This window comes from Sinohyriopsis cumingii, chromosome 3 (genome assembly GCF_028554795.1).
Source record: "Sinohyriopsis cumingii isolate HCF-2022 chromosome 3, ASM2855479v2, whole genome shotgun sequence".
Taxonomy (NCBI): Eukaryota; Metazoa; Mollusca; class Bivalvia; order Unionida; family Unionidae; genus Sinohyriopsis; species Sinohyriopsis cumingii.
The window spans coordinates 112,850,770-112,870,169 of NC_142963.1; the positions used below are offsets into that span (position 1 = coordinate 112,850,770).

At 35.4% G+C, this 19,400-nt stretch overlaps 2 protein-coding genes across 3 annotated transcripts in view; one reads left to right on the forward strand and one right to left on the reverse strand.

Moving 5' to 3' along the window:
• Window positions 1–6,455: 6,455 nt before the first annotated feature.
• On the forward strand, window positions 6,456–12,767 carry LOC149803600 (ras-GEF domain-containing family member 1C-like). Of its 2 annotated transcripts, none has more exons than XM_089953344.1 (11): window positions 6,456–6,607; window positions 7,132–7,197; window positions 7,846–7,986; window positions 8,257–8,362; window positions 8,827–8,867; window positions 9,150–9,188; window positions 9,997–10,092; window positions 10,592–10,659; window positions 11,067–11,142; window positions 11,609–11,699; window positions 12,151–12,767. In XM_089953344.1, the coding sequence occupies exons 1-11, from the start codon at window positions 6,488–6,490 to the stop codon at window positions 12,258–12,260; spliced, it is 954 nt and encodes a 317-aa protein (XP_089809470.1). In that variant the 5' UTR covers window positions 6,456–6,487; the 3' UTR covers window positions 12,261–12,767. The 2 variants fall into 2 exon arrangements, with proteins under 2 accessions (XP_089809470.1, XP_089809471.1); XM_089953345.1 differs by having other exon boundaries at window positions 6,464–6,563.
• Window positions 12,768–17,745: 4,978 nt separating this feature from the next.
• The window catches only part of LOC149803601 (splicing factor 1-like), a 55,025-nt gene continuing 53,370 nt past the window's right edge, over window positions 17,746–19,400 (reverse strand). Inside the window, exon 13 of the mRNA XM_089953348.1 lies at window positions 17,746–19,133. Within this exon, the coding sequence (XP_089809474.1) occupies window positions 18,847–19,133 (287 nt within the window). The 3' untranslated portion in view covers window positions 17,746–18,846. The remainder of the gene's footprint in view (window positions 19,134–19,400) is intronic.

A 19,400-nucleotide genomic window follows, 5' to 3' on the forward strand; every position in this document is an offset into this window, starting at 1 on the left:
AAGTCCATCAAGTTAATCAATAAACTAACGCTTTTTTCAGGCGGTATTGCCATGGACAGTCACACTTGCCAGTCGCTAATCAGGGAGATGTTTGATGATGTCTATGACTCGTCCTAAGGCGGTGACATGCGGAACCAACGTGTCGAAACATCTGAGGAACATCCAGGAACAGACCAATCCGGGTGTCGGTTAGATTGTTTTAGCGAGCGTGCAGCCATGGAGGACGCAATTGTAGACGTGATCTGCACAATGCCTGGTAGCACAGGTCAAGGACGGCATCCGCAGGATCCATTATATCCCTCCTCATATCACAATGTATTCCTCATTATCCAGTGTCACTTCGTAAAGAGTCCCCACAAAACTACAGCCTGAAAAAGATTGTCAGTATTTAGGAATATCTCTAGACTGAGAGTTAACAGCGATGCTTCCTCTCCAAAAAGTAAGGGCGCGATGTCAACATTGTCAACGACATAGCGGTAGAGTCTGGCACTGTAACCACGTGCCCCGGTAACGCTTGTGTATGGGTTCCCCCTACTCTTGCTGTTACGTGTTGTCTCCTCTCGCTGGCTGTGCAATCTTTCTCTGGCACCTCTTGCGAATGGTAAGCTGAACTTCATCGCAGACTTTCTCTCGCGAGACTTCCCGACGCTTCTCTATCTGAGGAGGAGTTCATGCTCAGTTTTTGAATAGATTAATAACTATACAGTCACCAAGAATTATATCAGGTTGGCTGCTAGATCGGACCAAGATGCTGAAAAAGGCGCTATCGACCCAAGGTATGCCCAAGGGTCGTGCTGATGTTCCATTACATGAGGCTGCAGCTTAGGCTGCATCATTAATTCTTCAACTAGCCTCCACGACCTCTCCGATTCTCGCGCCTATGAGGCATAGCAGACCAGGTCGATCACTATTCTGAGCTGGCATGTTTCGTACGAGTCCTCAGCCCATCTGCATGATGAATAAATTCTTCTTTGGATGAGCTAAAGAAATGTTTGCACAGGCAACTATGGAATGAATAGACATGGAGTATCCCCAGCATACAATGTAATAGCATTGGGTCTAATCGTATATGGTAAGATCTATGATTGCTTGGCAATTTCAATGAATGCTGACGGCCAGAGGAAATATGGTCTTCAAGGTTTCTGGTGGTTCCATGTAGTCATCAACCACCTGTTCATTATCGTCACTTGGCTCTTTACAATCAAGGCAATGCCTTCATCGCTAAAGGATGTCTCCCCAAACTGTATTCCCACTTACGCTTCAGGCTGTCCATGGCGGTATCCCATAGACCCTTCTTTTATATTTGCTGTATAGTGATAGTCACTCAAGCTACCATGACCACAAAAGCCTACCTAGACATGCATTCCAAAGACGCCCGATGTCTACCAAAATCATTGCTGATCTGTGACTTAGCATAACGTGATGCGAGGTGGGACCAAACTGGCACTTACTCCTTGTATGCTGGGTTTCCTCAAGAGGTTAAATGTGTTTTGTACATGTTAAGCAGTATAGGAATTGGGTGAGTGGACTGCCAGCTTTCATTGTGAGGTCTAAATCAAAAGGTGCTAATGAAGGTGATTACTGATGCACGAACTATGCTTGTAATACTGGTTGTCACTTCAAGGCTACTCAAAGAGTGAGACTTGTTTCACTCCCCCACAATAGTTGCAATAGGCTGAAAACTATAGATAAAGTTCGAAAATTATATTTAAAAAAAAAAATTAAGAAGATAAACCTTTCCAAATAATTGTAAACATAAAGCACACAAACATAATATATCAAATGTAAATATGCAAAAGTTCTGTAAATTCTGTAAAATGTATATAAAATTACAGATAGAGGTACAAAATTTAAACTCCTTAAAACATACGATCAAATTTTTTTTATAAGCCTCAATCTCTCAAAAATTCAAAGATTGTTTCAGGCGGTACATCATCATACAGTTTCTTCAAGTAGTTCACATCAAAATCTTCTGTCTCACAGATTGAAGTCGAAACGCTAGACAAGAATGTGTTCCAGTATCGATGAACACTGTCATGGTATGCATTTTGATCTTGACTGACAATATTCTGCCATGAGGTATCTCCATCTTCTGAGGACAGCAATCAAAAAAGTGAAACCTACCTTGACGTTACTATTTCTAGCTTTCCAAGTGATTCAGATAAACTTACACCTAGAATCAATAGGTCTGCATTGTCCCAAACTTCGAAGTGATGTCATAATCTTAACCCGAGTCTTCAATGACAACAACCATTTGTTCTTTCTTCATGAAAACTTCTCTAATCTCCGGTACGATCATCACTATTTCTCTATATTTCTATATATATTTGAACGTCATGATGCAAATGTTTTGGGGAATCAACTTGGCGTTAATATGAATGTTAATCCATTTCAATTGTGGGACGTTCGAGGAGCTTACATTTTGGAGCATTTGAGTTTCATTGCAGGCAACCAAATATTTTGATCGAACAAACCCTCTTGAAGTGTTGTAATGGGCATCTCCACAAATTGCCTGAAGTCAAGAAAATTGTCCGATTGAAGATTGCAGCTACACTCTACAAATAGTTGGCCCGCATTGAGTTTGTTTTATACTTCTTAGTTTTCCATCCAAGCCCTGAAATGTTTAAGTTACCACAAAAGGTGATATCATAGTTAGTTGAAGATTTTCGTCATTGGACGTAGTGATGAGAAATGTTGGTCATCTTCTTTGACACGGACGAGTTTTCCTATCGGAGTCACTGGTTCAATAATTCTGTTCCTTTGGAGATCCGATCTCACAATATTTATTGAAGTTTTGGTTGGTTTTCCCATAAGGTAATATTTTATTTTGTCACCTACCCTGGAGCCTACTAAATTGACAGAGCTTTACGCCAATTTATTCCGTTACACGAGGTTACATACTCAAAGAAAGATTAAACGTTACTCCAATAACCCTTGCCATCGCTCTCATAATCTATGTTCATTGTAAGGTTCGAAGAAAAACACGTTATTGCTTTAATCTCAAAGGTGACCTTGGTAGGGTATGCAAATCAGTGTATTTTAATGTCCTTTCATAGCTTTTAAAGCTTCTTGTGACCAGCAGACTGATATGACTGGGTCTTTCTGACCAACCATCTAACTTAACTTGAGGTCAAAGATTGGTATAACACCCATCGGCCTTTCCTCAGCTCGGCTACCAGGATCTTCTACTACAACGAAATGGGAAGGAACCCACAGCAAACGGATGACTCTGTTAAGTCGCCTCTTGCAACACGCAAATCCAGGCGTAAGATCCATTCTACAAGCACGAACCCGCACGGGGATTCTACAGGTGGACAAGGATAATCGTTTTGAAGCAGAATTTATGAGCAGTGATTTTTTTTTAAATCTCAAGTTTTAATCAACTCTAAAGTATTTCTACTTTGATAGCGTAGAAACTAAATATATTATTTTGTTATGTATATTTGATTTAATTTATATTAGATTGGATTTAATTGTTGGCTTGTAAGTTTTAAATTCTTTTATTCCATTACATGCTATTGAAATGTAATTTTATTTACTGGATTTGATATCTTCCAGAAATTCAGTTAAATTTTTTGAAAACATTATATTAGAACTTTGTATCTAAAGTTGACCTAGTTCCTGACCTTATTTCATGATTTTAAGTAAACAACTTTTTTATATTTTTTTTATTCTTTCTTAGCGTGGGATTCTTAGAGTCAAATCGAGGCAAAAATGGGAGTACGTGACTTTAGACATGTAAATAGCTTCTACGTTGTTCTCGAAACATGTAGCAATTATTTCGAAATTCTGGTTTTACAAGAGGGTTGACCCTTATCCGGGCGTATGTTTTGCGCAGTAGCCAGATTTAATAGTAATGTTTTGAGAAATAATTTCAGTTGGGCTTTTAAACACTTAGACGTCAATGTGTCTTTCTGTTGTGACCAGTTGGAGTTTAATTTTAATTTCTCTTCAGATTATTTGGATTCTAAGAGATTATTCTTCCTGGAAATATTTGTGCTCGGAATTATTTCTTGGACAAAGATAGTTATTTAAATTTATAGAATTCAAACACGGAATATTATTTTCTGTGGTTCAAAAATGAACTGTTGACACTTCAGTACTATACTGATTACAGTATACGTCATCGTCTTCCATTTTGGATTTCATCGGGACTCGAACTTAGATTCATTAGAAAATTGTATTACTAGGACTTCTATTTTTTAATTTTTGGATTATTCTTGGATTAATTTTGGATTTGATTCTTAAAACCGTACGGTTTTTTTCCTCATTTTTAATTTGTTTTTCTAGGGAAATAAATTATTTGTTAAAGTTTACAAAGCTTGTTGTCTTCACTTTTTTCTTGTTACTGTTTATGAGAGCCTAAACAGGTAACACTTTTAATTGCTTTAAGTCATTCAGCCATGTCACAGTATGTATTATATTGTTGAACGGAATGTCAGCACAAATACTTGGTATCTAGTGCCGATTGCAATTATGTTTTAAAAGGCACAGATACAAAACCAAGGGGATAAAAAAATATATGTAGAACAAGAGCCAAGAGTTCAGTATCTGGTTTACTTTGGTCCAAATGTATTTTTTGTGTGAACAATTAATGTTTACAATCGCTATCGGAGACCAGTAAATGATTTGCAAGGGGATCTGTGTAATTGTTGATTACACTCTTATTAACCATAGTGGAAAGTATAGGTTTCTACACAACGCCAATTATATACTAAGAGACTAATAATTAGTAAGCACTGATTGGATGGAGGATGTGAGGCCGCCTTGCACGCGTCATCATCCAGCTAGGTCAGCGGTTATTAACCTTTTTAGGCACCGAACCATATTATGTTTGTGTTGTTACTCTCGCCACCCATCAAATACTATTTTTTTTAAAAAGAAAAAACTTCAAAAAGAAATTTCAAATTATTAATGTTGATCTCGGTGACCCACTCAAAGCAGCAAGGCGACGTTTCGGGTCGCGACCGATGGGTTAAGATCCACTGAGCCAGACCAATAAACAACATCGATCCTTCTAATTAAAACGGTCATTATGTGGCAGAATACATCGTATAAGACAACTATGGCATAATTAATTGTTATAAATGGATGAACAATTCAGAAAGGAGCTCGAACAATAATAAGTGACAATCAGAGACAATACTAAAACTTGTTCAGTAACGTAGACACAGGTAGCACTTCTATTTCAACAGCTTTAAGTACCATGTTTATATATTTGAACAGTATTAATAGTGGTGTCGATTTATCTGGATAACTTTCATTCTCTCCTCAAGGAAACAGAAATGCCACTGATGATGAAATATTAGCAGCGTCGAAAATGTACGTTTAAAAAATGCCCCCCCCCCCCAGTACATGGAAATGCTCCTGAAATAGATAATGTTATAAATGAGTATATTAAATACATCACACTTTTTCGTGCAATTGCATGTTTCTCTTTTTAATATAGTTTACAATGATGGTATCATCTCACATGCTTGAACTGCTATAATTATTAACCAATTTGCACAAAAAGTAAAGATCCATTGAATCCGTCAAATGACAGGCCTATAACGTTACTTTATTTTATGATAAATTTTTATGTTCAATTTTAACTCAGAATTTGCATAATTCGTTAATAAATCTTATATTTTATCAGAATATCAAACAGGCTTTCAGGACGATTTATTTTATACTAGATAATATTTTTTTCTTGTTTTGTTTGATTTAATGTCTTGAAGATTGTAATAAACATTAACGAATATCTTAAAAAATCTTTAAAAATCATTTCTTTTGTGTCTCGTAGATTTTCACAACGCATTCGATAGTGTATGGAGACTGGATTTTTAGAAAAAATTATCATCTAATATGTCGGAAAAAAAATGTTATAATGTCATAAAAAGATGTTTAATCCAGAAGCTGTAGACTGGGGACATGTATCAATCTCTGAATTTCCAATCAAAGCTTCCTCGTCCCGCAAGTCCTATTAATAAATATACGTTTTAGTCATTCACATCAAGAGCAATATTCAGATGAAGAGAGTCATAGATTTTGCAAAATACTATCAGCACCCTATCATTTCGGACCCAAAAATGCAGTGTCCTGTCACTCGTTTCACAGCTGGGAAATCTTATATAAGACTCACTTCTAGATTCGTGGGTTGAAAATTAAACCAACAACAACAACAACAACAACAAGAGAGAGAGAGAGAGAGAGAGAGAGAGTGCAATAAAGAGAAGTACCGCACCATCCGCCATGAACTATATTCAATGGCATTTTGTAGACGTCATTTCCCTCAATTGATTGTATCGTATGGAAGAAAAAAAACATTGTGGATTGTTTATACGTTTCACATACTTGTGACGTGAGTAACTTTCAAACAATAACCCTCAGATAGGAGGCAGACTCTAAATTTATAACCTATATTTAGCTGTAACGAAAATCCTGATAAATTAATCATGTGAAACGTATATAAAGTCTGACTGACAACCGCGGAGCAAATATACTTATGCGTCAAATGTCCAAGGAAGTGTTTGTCACAGTAGTAGGTTTTCGTACAATAACACAAAAAAAGATCAAAATAGGTACAAAGTATTTGTCTTATGGAATATATCGAATAATGGACAAGGTATACTTGGTTCTTGAAACTTATATCAAAAGGTTAATTTTATAGTTATTAAGTTACCTTGTTTACTGTCTTTTATTTGTTTGTTCTTGTTGTTTCGTTTAAATCACATTCCATCCTGCTTGATTTTTATTAGGTTAAATTGAGTTTTTAATCAATTTGTATGTATTTTATCAATCGTCTTCTATACCAGTAGTCAATCACGTGCTATTGTAACTGGTTTACAGTAGTTTCATACTTAATTAATTTAAACAAATTTATAAACATACACGTTCTTACTTTTGATTTATTTCAACCATGTTCAAAGCGCCAGATATCACCCGCAAAAAGTTAATTGGTGTACTCAGATCACCGTAATAGGGATCGAGTGAAACGATTCACGCCTTTACTCATGCGCGGAAAACATCACCTTATAAAAGTATATAACATGTCAAATCACAGCAATGTTTCCAGACTGACTACAGGCGTACGTCAAAATTTGTACCATTTACTACATGTTTATTACTTTCTATTATTCTAATTTACAGCTGGATATGTCATCTTTGTGCTCTTGTCCTCGGACGCTAGCCGAGCAGTTAACTTGTATAGAATTGGTAAGTCAAATATATGTATGTATGTATGTATGTATGTATGTATGTATGTATGTATGTATGTATGTATGTATGAATGTCCGTCTGTCTGTCTGTATGTATGTATGTATGTACGTGTGTGCGTATGTATCTATGTATGTATGTATGTACGTAATGTATGTATGTATATATATATGTATGTATGTATGTAAGTGTGTGTGTGTGTATGTATGTACGTGTGTGTATGTATGCATGTATGTATGCATGTATGTATGTAATGTATGTATGTATGTATGTACGTACGTACGTACGTACGTGTGTGTATGTAATGTATGTACTTAATGTACTTAATGTATGTATGTATGTATGTATGTATGTATGTATGTGTATACAGTGCACCCAACTGCAAACATATTGCTGTCGCATGGTCTATCGGCAAATCAGTGTCTGCGTTATTTTTTCTTCTGGTTTCAAACGATTTGCCAGCGCATTATCCAACAGCAGTTCTGTCTTCTTTTTTTTTGTTTTTTTTGGTAGCCGTGGGGACGCACAGTACATTGATGTATTCTTGAATGTGTCAGAAGAGGAAAGGAAATTAGTTCTAATTACCAAAAATGTCACAAACATCAAAGTGGCACTTTTATATTTTTGAACACTTCACCTTTCTTGCAGAGACTGATACGTGGTATATGCCGTGACGATCTCCTTCAAGGATGCAAAACAAACTCCTCCACGTCCGTCAGCAAAAACTACAGCGATTACGTCCAATGGTGTAACAGACTTGGTACACTTGTTGATATCCAGCTAACGATGGTAAAAATACAGTCACCATCATCTTGACTGAAACAATACTCATCTGTCCATCTGTGTGTCTCTTTCTCTCTGTCTGTCTGTATCCCTGTCGTCGCAACAATTGACGTCATCTTGTTATTGTCCCGGTGTATTGAAAGCTTTGCACGATTTATGCACATTTCACTCCCTCTAGACTCGGCTTAATGCAGCTATTGCTGTTGTTGTTGATACTGTTGTTATCATTCGTAGGTATAACTGGTGACTTCATGCATTTTTGTACCTTTATTGCAGTGTACGAACAAACGGAGGAAAAGAAGAATACTAACAAACTACCTCCTTGATGTTTCTATGGAATGCATCAGCATCGGGAACTTTAACTCTGCCATTATCATTCTCAGTAAGTAATACTACTATCCAATAAGCCGTTGTTTGAATGATACGGGGGGGGGGGGGGGGCGGAGAAAGAGAGTGTTGGGGACCAGGGAGGGGAAGCATTTTGTGGAGGAATTTGTTTTACACTCTTGAAGGGGATCTTAACGGCATAAATTACCTATCAGTCTCTGCATGAAAGGTGAAGAAGTATTACAAAGAATAAAGACATGAAATATTTAGGCATCCAATATTTGACTATGAATTATGCAGGTTCAATGCATTTAAATATTATTTATCCACCACCACCGTACCTAGAGCCTTCTCGTGTTGACAAACAGTAATTCTTATCATTTTATATTTTATCCATTTTAATGATATGTTTTCGACTTGGTAGAAACAAACAAATATATATATATATATATATATATATATATATATATATATATATATATATATATATATATATATTCTTTCATTCTTTGTTTTCAGTCAGATTGGACATGTCTCCAGCTTCGAAAATGCAAGGCTTAGTAAGTGAACATTACATCCCATTGCGTTAAAATATCTTCGTATAAATACGGAAGCTTCTTATACATAAATATATTGCAAATATTTCAACATTGTTCCGTTAAAATTACATCGCTACTGTCATATTCAATTAAGTCCAAGTCAATGCATGGTCACTGGATAGTTTTTTTAACTTACCTGTTTTTATGACTTCTAAATACACAATACAAGACAACCTAAAAATCTAACGCGTGCAGTGTTGATTGTATATCGAGGTCTTTCATCTCACCTTGTTTCTTCTACAGTGGGCAGAACACAAATGGTCGTACTTCAACAAAATGAAGGTAAAATGAACAATATATTATCTTTCGTTCTTTTTTTTTTCTATGCAAGCATGGCCACACATTTCGTGCGATTTAAAAGACGTTTTAAATTTTTTAAGCATCTACCAATTTTTGTGTTTTGTTGTTATTGTTGTTGTTGTTGCAGTTGTACCTGACCAATCACCATTTGGATTTATGACGCAATCAGTTGTTCGTCATATGTGCAAAATGTAGTTTGCAGCTCTTTATGTGTTATAATAAATGAACTTGAACGACAATTTTTTAAAATTTATTTTACTTTTGCCTTAAATTCCACAAAATTTTCTCCTCTATGAAGTTGATTCCTAAGTCTTTTATTCAGATGTCATTTTGATATGGAAGACTTGTCTCTGTCCGCTGCTATATCCTAAAACTTGATTAAATTACACAGTTATATTGATTTCTTCCTAATGCTTTGGGAGGGTGCTTAGTTTTTATTCCATATAGGCGTATGTGTGCTTTTTTAAAAAATGTATTCCTCACACAAATAAGCAGATTTTAATGTTTGTTGCAATGAATGAAAAACGATTGACAATTTATATATCGATGACGAAAATGAAATTACAACAGAAAAATAAAAGTTATATTTTTAAAGAAGCGCTGGATCAAAGAACAACTTGAAGATAGTCGTATGTGTTACGCTTGCTTTGAGGCATGTAGCTTGAGACGTGGTTACACCCCAAAAACAAAAGGGTCTGCTCATCAAGACAGCTTTTCCTGCATGCGTACAATTTCACGTGAAAATGTGAAGTAGCAACTGAATATTCAAACGATGTTTTTACACTTTCAGCACCTGATCGACCCAAATAAAAATTTCAGCAACTACAGGGCTTACCTGCAAGTAGCCAAAGACAGGGCAGAAACAGACGAGAACGTCACTGATAAGGTAGCTTGCTTTTGTGTGTGTGTGTGTGTGTGTGTGTGTGTGTGTGAGAGAGAGAGAGAGAGAGAGAGAGTGAGAGATAGAGAGCACTTGCTACACAACATGTAAATATGACCAATTGTATGAAATACACTGTATTTATTATTCAAAAGTGTGTACAACTAATATCGACAAATATCTCGTTATATGTGATTTACACGGTTGAAATAAAGAGTAATTAAAGATAAAACAGACTAATCTGAGATTTTCTTAAATAAATGAGTGAAACAAATTCACCACTTTCCTAAGATAAACTTCTGGATGGTCACGAAGTATCAAGCGGTGATTTCTGCGAAATGTTCTCATCGGTTTATATTTTGTGCCAATTCATACAAGTCGGAATCCAAAACAATCTTTTTACGTTATGTACTGTAACTAAAGAGACTTAAATTACTTTATTATAGTAACTAATATGCTCATTTGAACTGAAATGCTTATATGTTATCAAACTTGATACATTCAGATCTTTATCCCGTATTTTGAGTTGCTGATGAAAGACCTGTATGTTGCCGATGACGTCAGTTCTAGAAGGTAAGACCAGTGTGTGTGTGTGTGTGTGTGTAGACAGTGAAGTTCCAGTTTTAATTGATTCAATAACTGCAGCTGATTTTGAAATTGTGGATATAATTAACAACCTGATAGAACTGAGCTGGTATTTTTTACAGAATTTATGTGTGTGACAGGATCTAATTAGTCCATGTTCTAGTGTTTTTCTATAATTAGTTCTACTTCTAGTGATATTATCTAATTAGTTTAAAGAGTCACGATTTTTCGACCACATATCGTCTCAAAACTCCGACGGCAATTTGCAAGTAATGTAAATTCAAACCTCATAAAATTTTAACAGGGAAACACGATGTATGATCACTTACCAGTGTTTATTTTGTTATGGCGTCTGATGATGATTCACTTTCTGATTTTTGTTCTTTCTTTTACAGCTCAAAAGATTCAGGTGACTTAACTTTCCATATAGAAAGAAGTATACATTATTTGGAAATCTGGAAGAAAGCACAGGTAAATACTTACGCAGCTCTATTTGCTAAATCCATCAATGCTTTTCTTTAGATGAATCCTAGTGAATCTCTTTGTCTTTCGTTATTTTAGGATATAATGAATATTTAAAAAGAATTCTCAGTCTTTCCAATGTAATGTATATACTATAATGAATTTAGAAGAAAATATGACCAATCTCAAAGCAGGCATCTCATCCAGTTTTTGTATAGTTCTGTAAAGCATTAATTTCATAATGATTATCATAATGATTCCTGGTGTAGAGCCCGGATCTATAAATATATAGTTTTAATTAATATACATGTTAGGCTCACAACGGTGTATCGATAGATTTCAGTTGAATGTCACACGAGAATGCACGAAAAACTGCCCTTTGGGTATATTTTACTTTATTTATACCCGTGTATCTTAGGTCTATGTTCATTTTCTCTGAAGAACGAAATGCTAAAGGTTTTTATTCATTTTTCAGTGCTCCTTTAAGGAAATCCCCGTTATTATAGAGTACCTCGAGTCAGACGTCATTTTGGACCGATCTTGTCAAGTCCATCTGTTGCAATCAGGTAATTCACCTCTGAGCAGAGCAAATATAACCACGTTTACTAAGAGCTACTTATTTTGACAATGACCTCTACAATATATCTGATTTTTAGAGCATGCTGAGACGTTTCTTTTCGTTTGAGTGATAACTGACAATAGGTTAGTTATATATGCCACCAGTTTAATTGGGCTTACGAAATGACATACGTTATATTTGTTTCATTTATTATTTACTAGTAGTGCCAATGATACTTGTGTTTCCTTCTGGCATTAATAACCAATTATTAAATACAATACCGTGCTTTAAAAAAAACAAAAACAATGTAGGTTCGACCATGGGTTGCAAGACAATACATAATTATTAAGCAATGGAAGGTGGTCCTTCGTTCATTAATTTGTTTTAAGAAAGCGACTATCATTATATGAGTATATATGTTTATTTAAATACATGCAATATAATTTTTTTAATTTCAGAGTCATTGACACCATGCGGTTCGAATTCAAGATCTGAGCAAACGTCGGCCAGACTAGCTGAGCCATTCAAGTGGGTACGAAGAAAAGTGGATCACCTATTTTCACAATAGTGTATCAGCTGACACGAAAGTGACTTTCTATATTTACTTGTTTTAAAGCCCACATGATAACTCATACAACGATTACATCGACGACACGTGATATTATAACACCACTTACTTAGATTCTTTATTGCGAATGATTATTTTTTATTCATTGGTCACGCTGAAAATATTTTTCAAACGTCATACAGTTAAGTGAAGTGAAGTGGAAGTTAAGTGAGACAAAGACAATGTCGGCAAATTTTGTTTTCTTCCCCCGCCTTATTACTCTTAGACTGTGTAATTAATCCTTTCTTTCCGAACTATGATATTTGGATTATGTGTGGTGTACATTATTGAAATAAGCTGTGATATTGGTTAAACTGTGATACTTTTAATTTTCTACACTTATTCAGGAGAAATAATGCGATGTACAAGTTTTCTTCATATGTCGGAATTTCTTAAAAATCGCGAATGCCTGTTTCTTAATATATTATACATGTTATATGACTGATAGAATAAACAATCATGAAGTTTTTTCTTTTTGCTATATTGAAGCAGATTCAACAATAATGAGCATATCTATTATTTAAATTTATTTCATGCCATGCCAGCTCTGAAATTTGTTTTTAAACTAGTACAGTTTTGATTAAATTTTAACTTTAATCCGCAACTTAATGTGTCAAAGGTAAATAACATTGCAATAATGATTTCTATTCCAGCACTAGAAAGTACATAATTTACTGTATGAAGTGCTCCTGTTGAATCAACAGGAAAAGAAAAATAGGCAATGAAAGTTATGCAATTATTGAAAGTATGTGGTATTACCGGTATACCGGTTCACCGTTTTCTTCACCCGATGGTACGAAAAAGTAGATTGGTAGTTTCCATAAGTATGTAATCTATGGAAATTCCAGAGTAATCTTCTTAAAAATTGAATAATATTAACGAGTATTTATTTTTTTCATGAGAAAATAATTTCCAAAAATTATTGTTTTTTACAAAACATGTAATAGACACATTACTTTTGAATTTTACAAATATATTTACGATCCCTTACTTACGTTTGATACGTGTCGACCAAATAGGATGTTGTGAAGGATATTCGGGCCAAAGACGAACTTTTTTCGGATGTTAATGAGGTTTTTTATGTATTCCTTTGTAAGACTGAGAATCGTCCTTAGATTTTCTAAAGAGCAGTTATGTTCTGCTTGAATTTTGCATAATTTCTCAAGTTCTTTAAATATTTTCTTTTTTGTCGAGTGCGTTTTATGTTTACAGGCTCTCTGATAAACACAATGCTCGGGTGTTGTTATCCCACTCAAAGTCTCCCCGCCTATTATCTCAAATGTGTAGCAAGTGAATTATAGACTTCAGTGTCAGTTTCTATCAACGAGCTCTCGAATGTCACAGGTTGTTGGCCATACTGTAAGCATAATCATTCCACATTAGTTAATATTTTAGATTACAACTTACACAACAATTAACATTAGCATAGCAAATTCATTCACTATCATGTACTAGCAAATTCATCTACTATAAGGAACCGACCATTTAAGTTTCAGGGAGGGAGGGTCTGCAATTTTTGTTTTTGAGCCGAGAACTTTTATTTTCTTTTAACTTAAGATTGTGTTATTTCTTGAAATACTATATTGGACATGATATGCTGTTATTTTGCTTTAAAACAGAGCAAAATGTTTTTTTTTTCAGCAATTGACAGAAGGAAATAAAAAAAAACTCCACAAAATACAGGCCCATGCCCTAGAACATTTAATTGTTGGTCCTTAATGTAATTGCATTATGTTCCAAAATACCTTTGCACCAAATATTTCGCGGTACCCAGCCCTAGCAAGTATACAGTTAGCAATTTGTGCAGTGTGAAACTACACGTTTTATGTGAAGGACTGGCTTCTTTTTAATAGGCACGTACTGCACCAGAACAACGATACTAAAAATACTTTTAAAAATCCAGAACAGTCTAGTTTTATATTTAACTAGCTAGAATTAATTCCCGAAAATGTTTAAAGACACTCATCTTTTTTCGCTTCAACATATATACAAGGAAATGTGGCCAATTTCTTCCAGCTATTGAAATTTTCTATTAATTTCTGGTAACATAACTCGATCAACGTTCACCATTTTTCAAGACAGTTTTTAAAAAAAATGAAACAAACTTGGAGATAAATGTGTTCTGAATTTTAGAATAGGATGACAATTTAATATACAGATAAGGTTTTCAAGTCATATTTTCAATAGTGAGCCCATTGTAATATTATCCCATACAATTATAAAACAATAAAAAGCCAGTTTGTAGAATGCACCTAAGGCTAGACGAGCTTCCATACTGAAGCTTATGTGGGAGTCTTAAGTGATGGGTTTTAGCAGCAGCAGCATTCAGACCTTGTTTATTTGCCTTGTATGCGGTTATAATCAATTAGTCATAATCTTGGGTTTAAAGAGGGAAATGTGTGGGTTATTCCTTTAGCTGTAGTTTCATTCAATGTTAAGTGTTACAGGAAAAACTCAAGTGTTGCTATTTATCACAATATTACAGGAAATATTTACACTTATCGTATAGGAAATCTTGTACAGGGAAAACGCCCATGTCGAAAAGTTATGCATCTGACTGAGCTTGCTTCATCTCTATCCCGTGTTTATACAGACGTGTATTGCACAACCATGAATGTGGAAAGACACTGTGTCACACTTGTTCGTCCATCATACTTTAAATTTTGAATTCATGTCCGTCTCTTGTGTGCTTTAAGTTGTAGGGTCATACAACTTTATTGTAAATAACAATTGTCAAGTACACCACCAAGCCAACAAATGTAGACCAGTGTGACATTTCCTGGTTTCGGTTTGGCTAAGTTTTGCATTAGATTTTCAAATATTGATGGCTGCAGGCTCTTGCAACTTTGTCCCTGCCCTGTATGTGTAAATACAGCACCCTCCTATTGTAACAAAAAAAAACAAAAAACACCCAAATTCTGTTCCAAATCATGTATGCTCCCCACTGAAACTCAAAAATGTCCAAGTTCCCCCCCCCAAAATAAAAACTGGATATATTTCAAATAACTGGTATGATGACGAAAATTTTTAAATGACTGATAAGGTCATTTACTTGTGAATATAAACATGCCTATCAAATTCCATTTGTCTACCTAAAGTGGTTCCTGCATCATTATGCTAACAAAGCTTTACTTAAAAAAATTATAAAATCAAAGAAGTTCACAAATATAATAGGGAAAAAACGGGAAAAAATTATTGTAAATGGCCAGGTCATCTACCCATGTCATTGAATAAGTGTGTAAAAATTTAAAGACCCCAAGTCCAATAGTTTTGCGGTATGGTGCCAAAATGGACTCTGGGCAGACAGTACAGACAGCAACAAAGGAACATGCCCCACCCCCCTGTTGTCCAAGTATCAGCATAAAAATAATGTCAGGGAATCCGTTTTCTATTAACACATTATTAAAACATGAAGACCTTGATTAACATCTTGAGTTTCAATCATAAGAAGATGGCATTTTCTATTTCATTTGTGAAACTATGTACATATTACACTTTGGGACAGAACGCACCACCTTGAATGTTAGTATTAGAAGGGCATGGTTAACTCAGACTGGAGATTCCTAATGTCCTGATGATCTTGACTTTTGGTCATGGTCTGTTGTCTTACTGTGCAGAATGAATTACTTTATTACCATATACATTCGCTTATAAGTCGATTCAAACTGCAAACAAGAAAGATCCTGATCTACTATAGATAATGTGCCTGCATGCCTGGGTTTATGTAATTTGTTCCACTGAAAATACCGCTAATGAACTGCACAGACCCATATCTGCCATTACAGAATCCACCAGCAGATCTGGGTCTGTGCAGTCTGTAGTTGGATTTAACTTCTAAGCTAGTATATATTGTAAATTTGCCATGACATTGACCTTTATATTACCAGTCTTTACTCCCCTTCCTAACTGTACTGATGTCTTGTGTATGTGTGTGTGTGATTTGGATTTTTAACATAGCTTTAACAATTTTTCAGTTATATTGATACGATGTCTGCAGTGTGGCAATTTATAGTGATGCCTAGCACTGGGGCATCATGTTGCAGACATGTAGTATGATGTCCCACTCAGTCACATCATCCCGACACCAGGCCGACCAGTCCCAACACTAGCCTCTTAATGCTGAGTGCCAAGCGAGGCAGCTGTTAGTACCATTTTTGTAAGTCTTTGGTATGACTCAGCCTGGGATTGAACCCACGACCTCCCGCATCTGAGGCAGACGCTCTAACCACTAGGCTACCAGAGCGGTCCTGGTGTCTTGTATTTAATAAATAGTATAGAATGCCTTCTGCAGTTATTCTTCAATAACAAATAACGTTACAGGTGTCGTGTGATAAAGGTGAGGCAGCCACTGGGGCATCAAAAATCCCCTCTGGGTGGTTTGAGTTTGAGACCCCTGAATTACATCAAGGTTCTCTCTTGTATTTATAAACATTTAAGTTCTGGCTGTATTGTTGATGATGAAGCAGCAAGTTGATGTTTATTAGCGTTTTCAAGCAGTTTTATGTCATGGGTGTTTCCATGCCCAATAGCAAAATCACAATTACACTATTTGCAAAATAGTTTTCTCCTTTACTGAATGGAATACTGCCTTCTCACTGGCCAACTGAAAATAAGTTATAAATATATGCAGTATGTCATATTCCTTTGGCCAATGAGAGGATAGTATAACATTCTGTGAGTTACACTTGCATATTAAGCAGGTGCAATCATGGCCATGTCAAGCAATAGCGTGGGAAAATGGTCTAGCATTCCTTAAAGATGTGATAGTTAGCCAAACTTTGGATAGGCATACAAAGTCAAATGCCCTAGCTAAACATCAGCACTAAATATATTACACTACACAAAATGTAGTTTGAATTAATGAGGATTCTTGAAAAGGTTGCGCAAAAAGGGAGAGAAGTGTCCTTCGTTTTTTTTATTATATTGTAAATATATGACTGATAGTTAAATTGCAAGCAATGATAATGAACCCCTGTTACTAGAATTTAAATATTACGAAGATGAGATAAGTTAGCAGCAACCAAAGAGGCTCGTTACCTATAAAATGTACCCTCCCCCATGTGCTCTATTCACCGACAGATACTCTTAATTTTCATGGTAATGAGCCCCTGTGGTGGCACCTGCTTTGTGCAATCCAATATGGTGGTTAAAGACTGGCATGGTAGCCTTGATTTCAAATGAACCAATCATGTTAGAATTCTATATACCTAAACACATGTGATGCATTTACTCTCTGAATGGAGCCTGGTGCCAGTTCTAAACGGAAATGTAAATTATTTTTTTGAATGGATTTTTAACCAAAAAAACGTCCACCCATATTCAGGTCCAAAATACGGGACAAATACTGGAAAAACAGGACACTTGGCAGCTATGTATCAGTAATGATACAAACCTCTACAATCTACTGTATTACAATGGAACTACAAAGAAAAGACAAAATCAAGTGTAGAATAAATAGATTAGCAAGTTTATTTGCAGCATGAACAAATGAGGTTTCATGACAAACAATGACATAATGATATATGATACATGCATTTTACACATTCTGTTCATAATACATGATACAATATTCCATTTTTAAGGAGCATGCAAAATAATCATTCTTAATTTACACCTTTATGTTAGGAAATCAGTTTTCTACAATCTTCATTCTATGCTTTTGAATTACTGTGATGGTAGCTTTAAAATAAAATCAGCTACCATCAAATGAAAGAAAATCTGAACCTTCAACAACAAGAATTTCAAAAGTTTACTTAGCAGCCTTTTCAAGTATGTATTCCAGAATATTTTAAAAATTATCGAGAAACTTTACCTTCCACAGTCAAAATAATTATAATGTGATTTGAATGATTATCACAACTGTACGAACTGAACTATTTGCATCCTCCCATTTTGAACAAAAAGAACCCAGTCTAGCCAGTAAATGGCTTTATGGCATTAGAGATGTAGCTTTCTGCTTAAACAGGTGAAACAAAACTCCTAGTGAATCAGTGTAAAAGTTTTAGTTCATGTAATATTTTACAAAAGTTTCAGCTGAATTCAGCAACTTAGATAAGAGATGTGTAATTTTCAAATTAACATTGTTGATCATAATTCTGCTTTTGCTGCTAACACAACTGTATGAAAAGTGATATGGTCTATGTACATGCCAGATAAAACGAAAACAAAATCAGATTATATGTTTAAACAATTCACTAGTTAACATTTTTTTAAAGTATCTGTAAAATAAATTGGCAGAATTTTCGGAAATATTGCTGACGATGTAAAATCTGTATTAGCTGTATTCAATTTTCATAAAATATGGGTCTTAAAATTAAATCTGAGATTAATGAATCAAGTCTAAGATCTAGGCTGTATGAATGAGAGATCATACAATTCTAATTTTCACTGATGTAACTTGATTACTTTTTCACAAGATAATATGTCATAAGTCTACGAGACAGGACTATCACAGCATTATAATCTATGTTAATTTCTTCTCTTGTTTACCAGTCAAATTAGTACAAACAATAAACGACTAATTTTAAAAGAAGTGACCCTCACCACTCTAGTTGGGAGGAGGAGGGGGTGGGGCTACCAAAAGATGGTTGACTCCTCCAGCCATTGAATTGACATCAAAACCCCCAGGGGGTGGGGGTGGTGGAGCTACTGGGTTGAAGTTTGGTTGACTGCTTGGTGGAGGTGGTGGTGGAGCTACTGGCATTGGGGGCTGGACTGAGGGTGGCGGGACTTGCCAGGGCATTGGATGACTATTGGGAGGAGGTGGTGGAACTGCTGTTGTACTCTGCCACATTGGAGCTGACGATGTTACTGGTGGTGGTGGCACTCCTGAACCTGCAAAGAAACATTTAATTTCTTATAAGTGACCAACCAATGAAGTCAACAAATTTGTGCCTACATATTTTGTATACAATTCTCTTTTAAAAAATTTCAAGTGATACATGTAGTAACAAGACTGCGCACCTGGGCAAATGAGTGTGTGAAAGCAAATTCATGGATGTAGGGAAACTGTGGAGAGGAAGAAAAGTTTGGAGCACTTAGCTGCCAGTATATATTTGGACTAATAAAATAAGAGTGTGTCTGGTTTCATGCACACAAAAA

What these genes read in the sequence shown, in the direction of transcription:
- LOC149803600 (XM_089953344.1), top strand. Translation starts at nt 6,488, where the DNA reads ATGCGTCAAATGTCCAAGGAAGTGTTTGTCACAGTAGTAGGTTTTCGT. An exon ending in CTTCGAAAATGCAAGGCTTA is followed by an intron (nt 8,868 to 9,149) that starts GTAAGTGAACAT and finishes TTTCTTCTACAG; the next exon opens with TGGGCAGAACACAAATGGTC. An exon ending in AGTCCATCTGTTGCAATCAG is followed by an intron (nt 11,700 to 12,150) that starts GTAATTCACCTC and finishes TTTTAATTTCAG; the next exon opens with AGTCATTGACACCATGCGGT.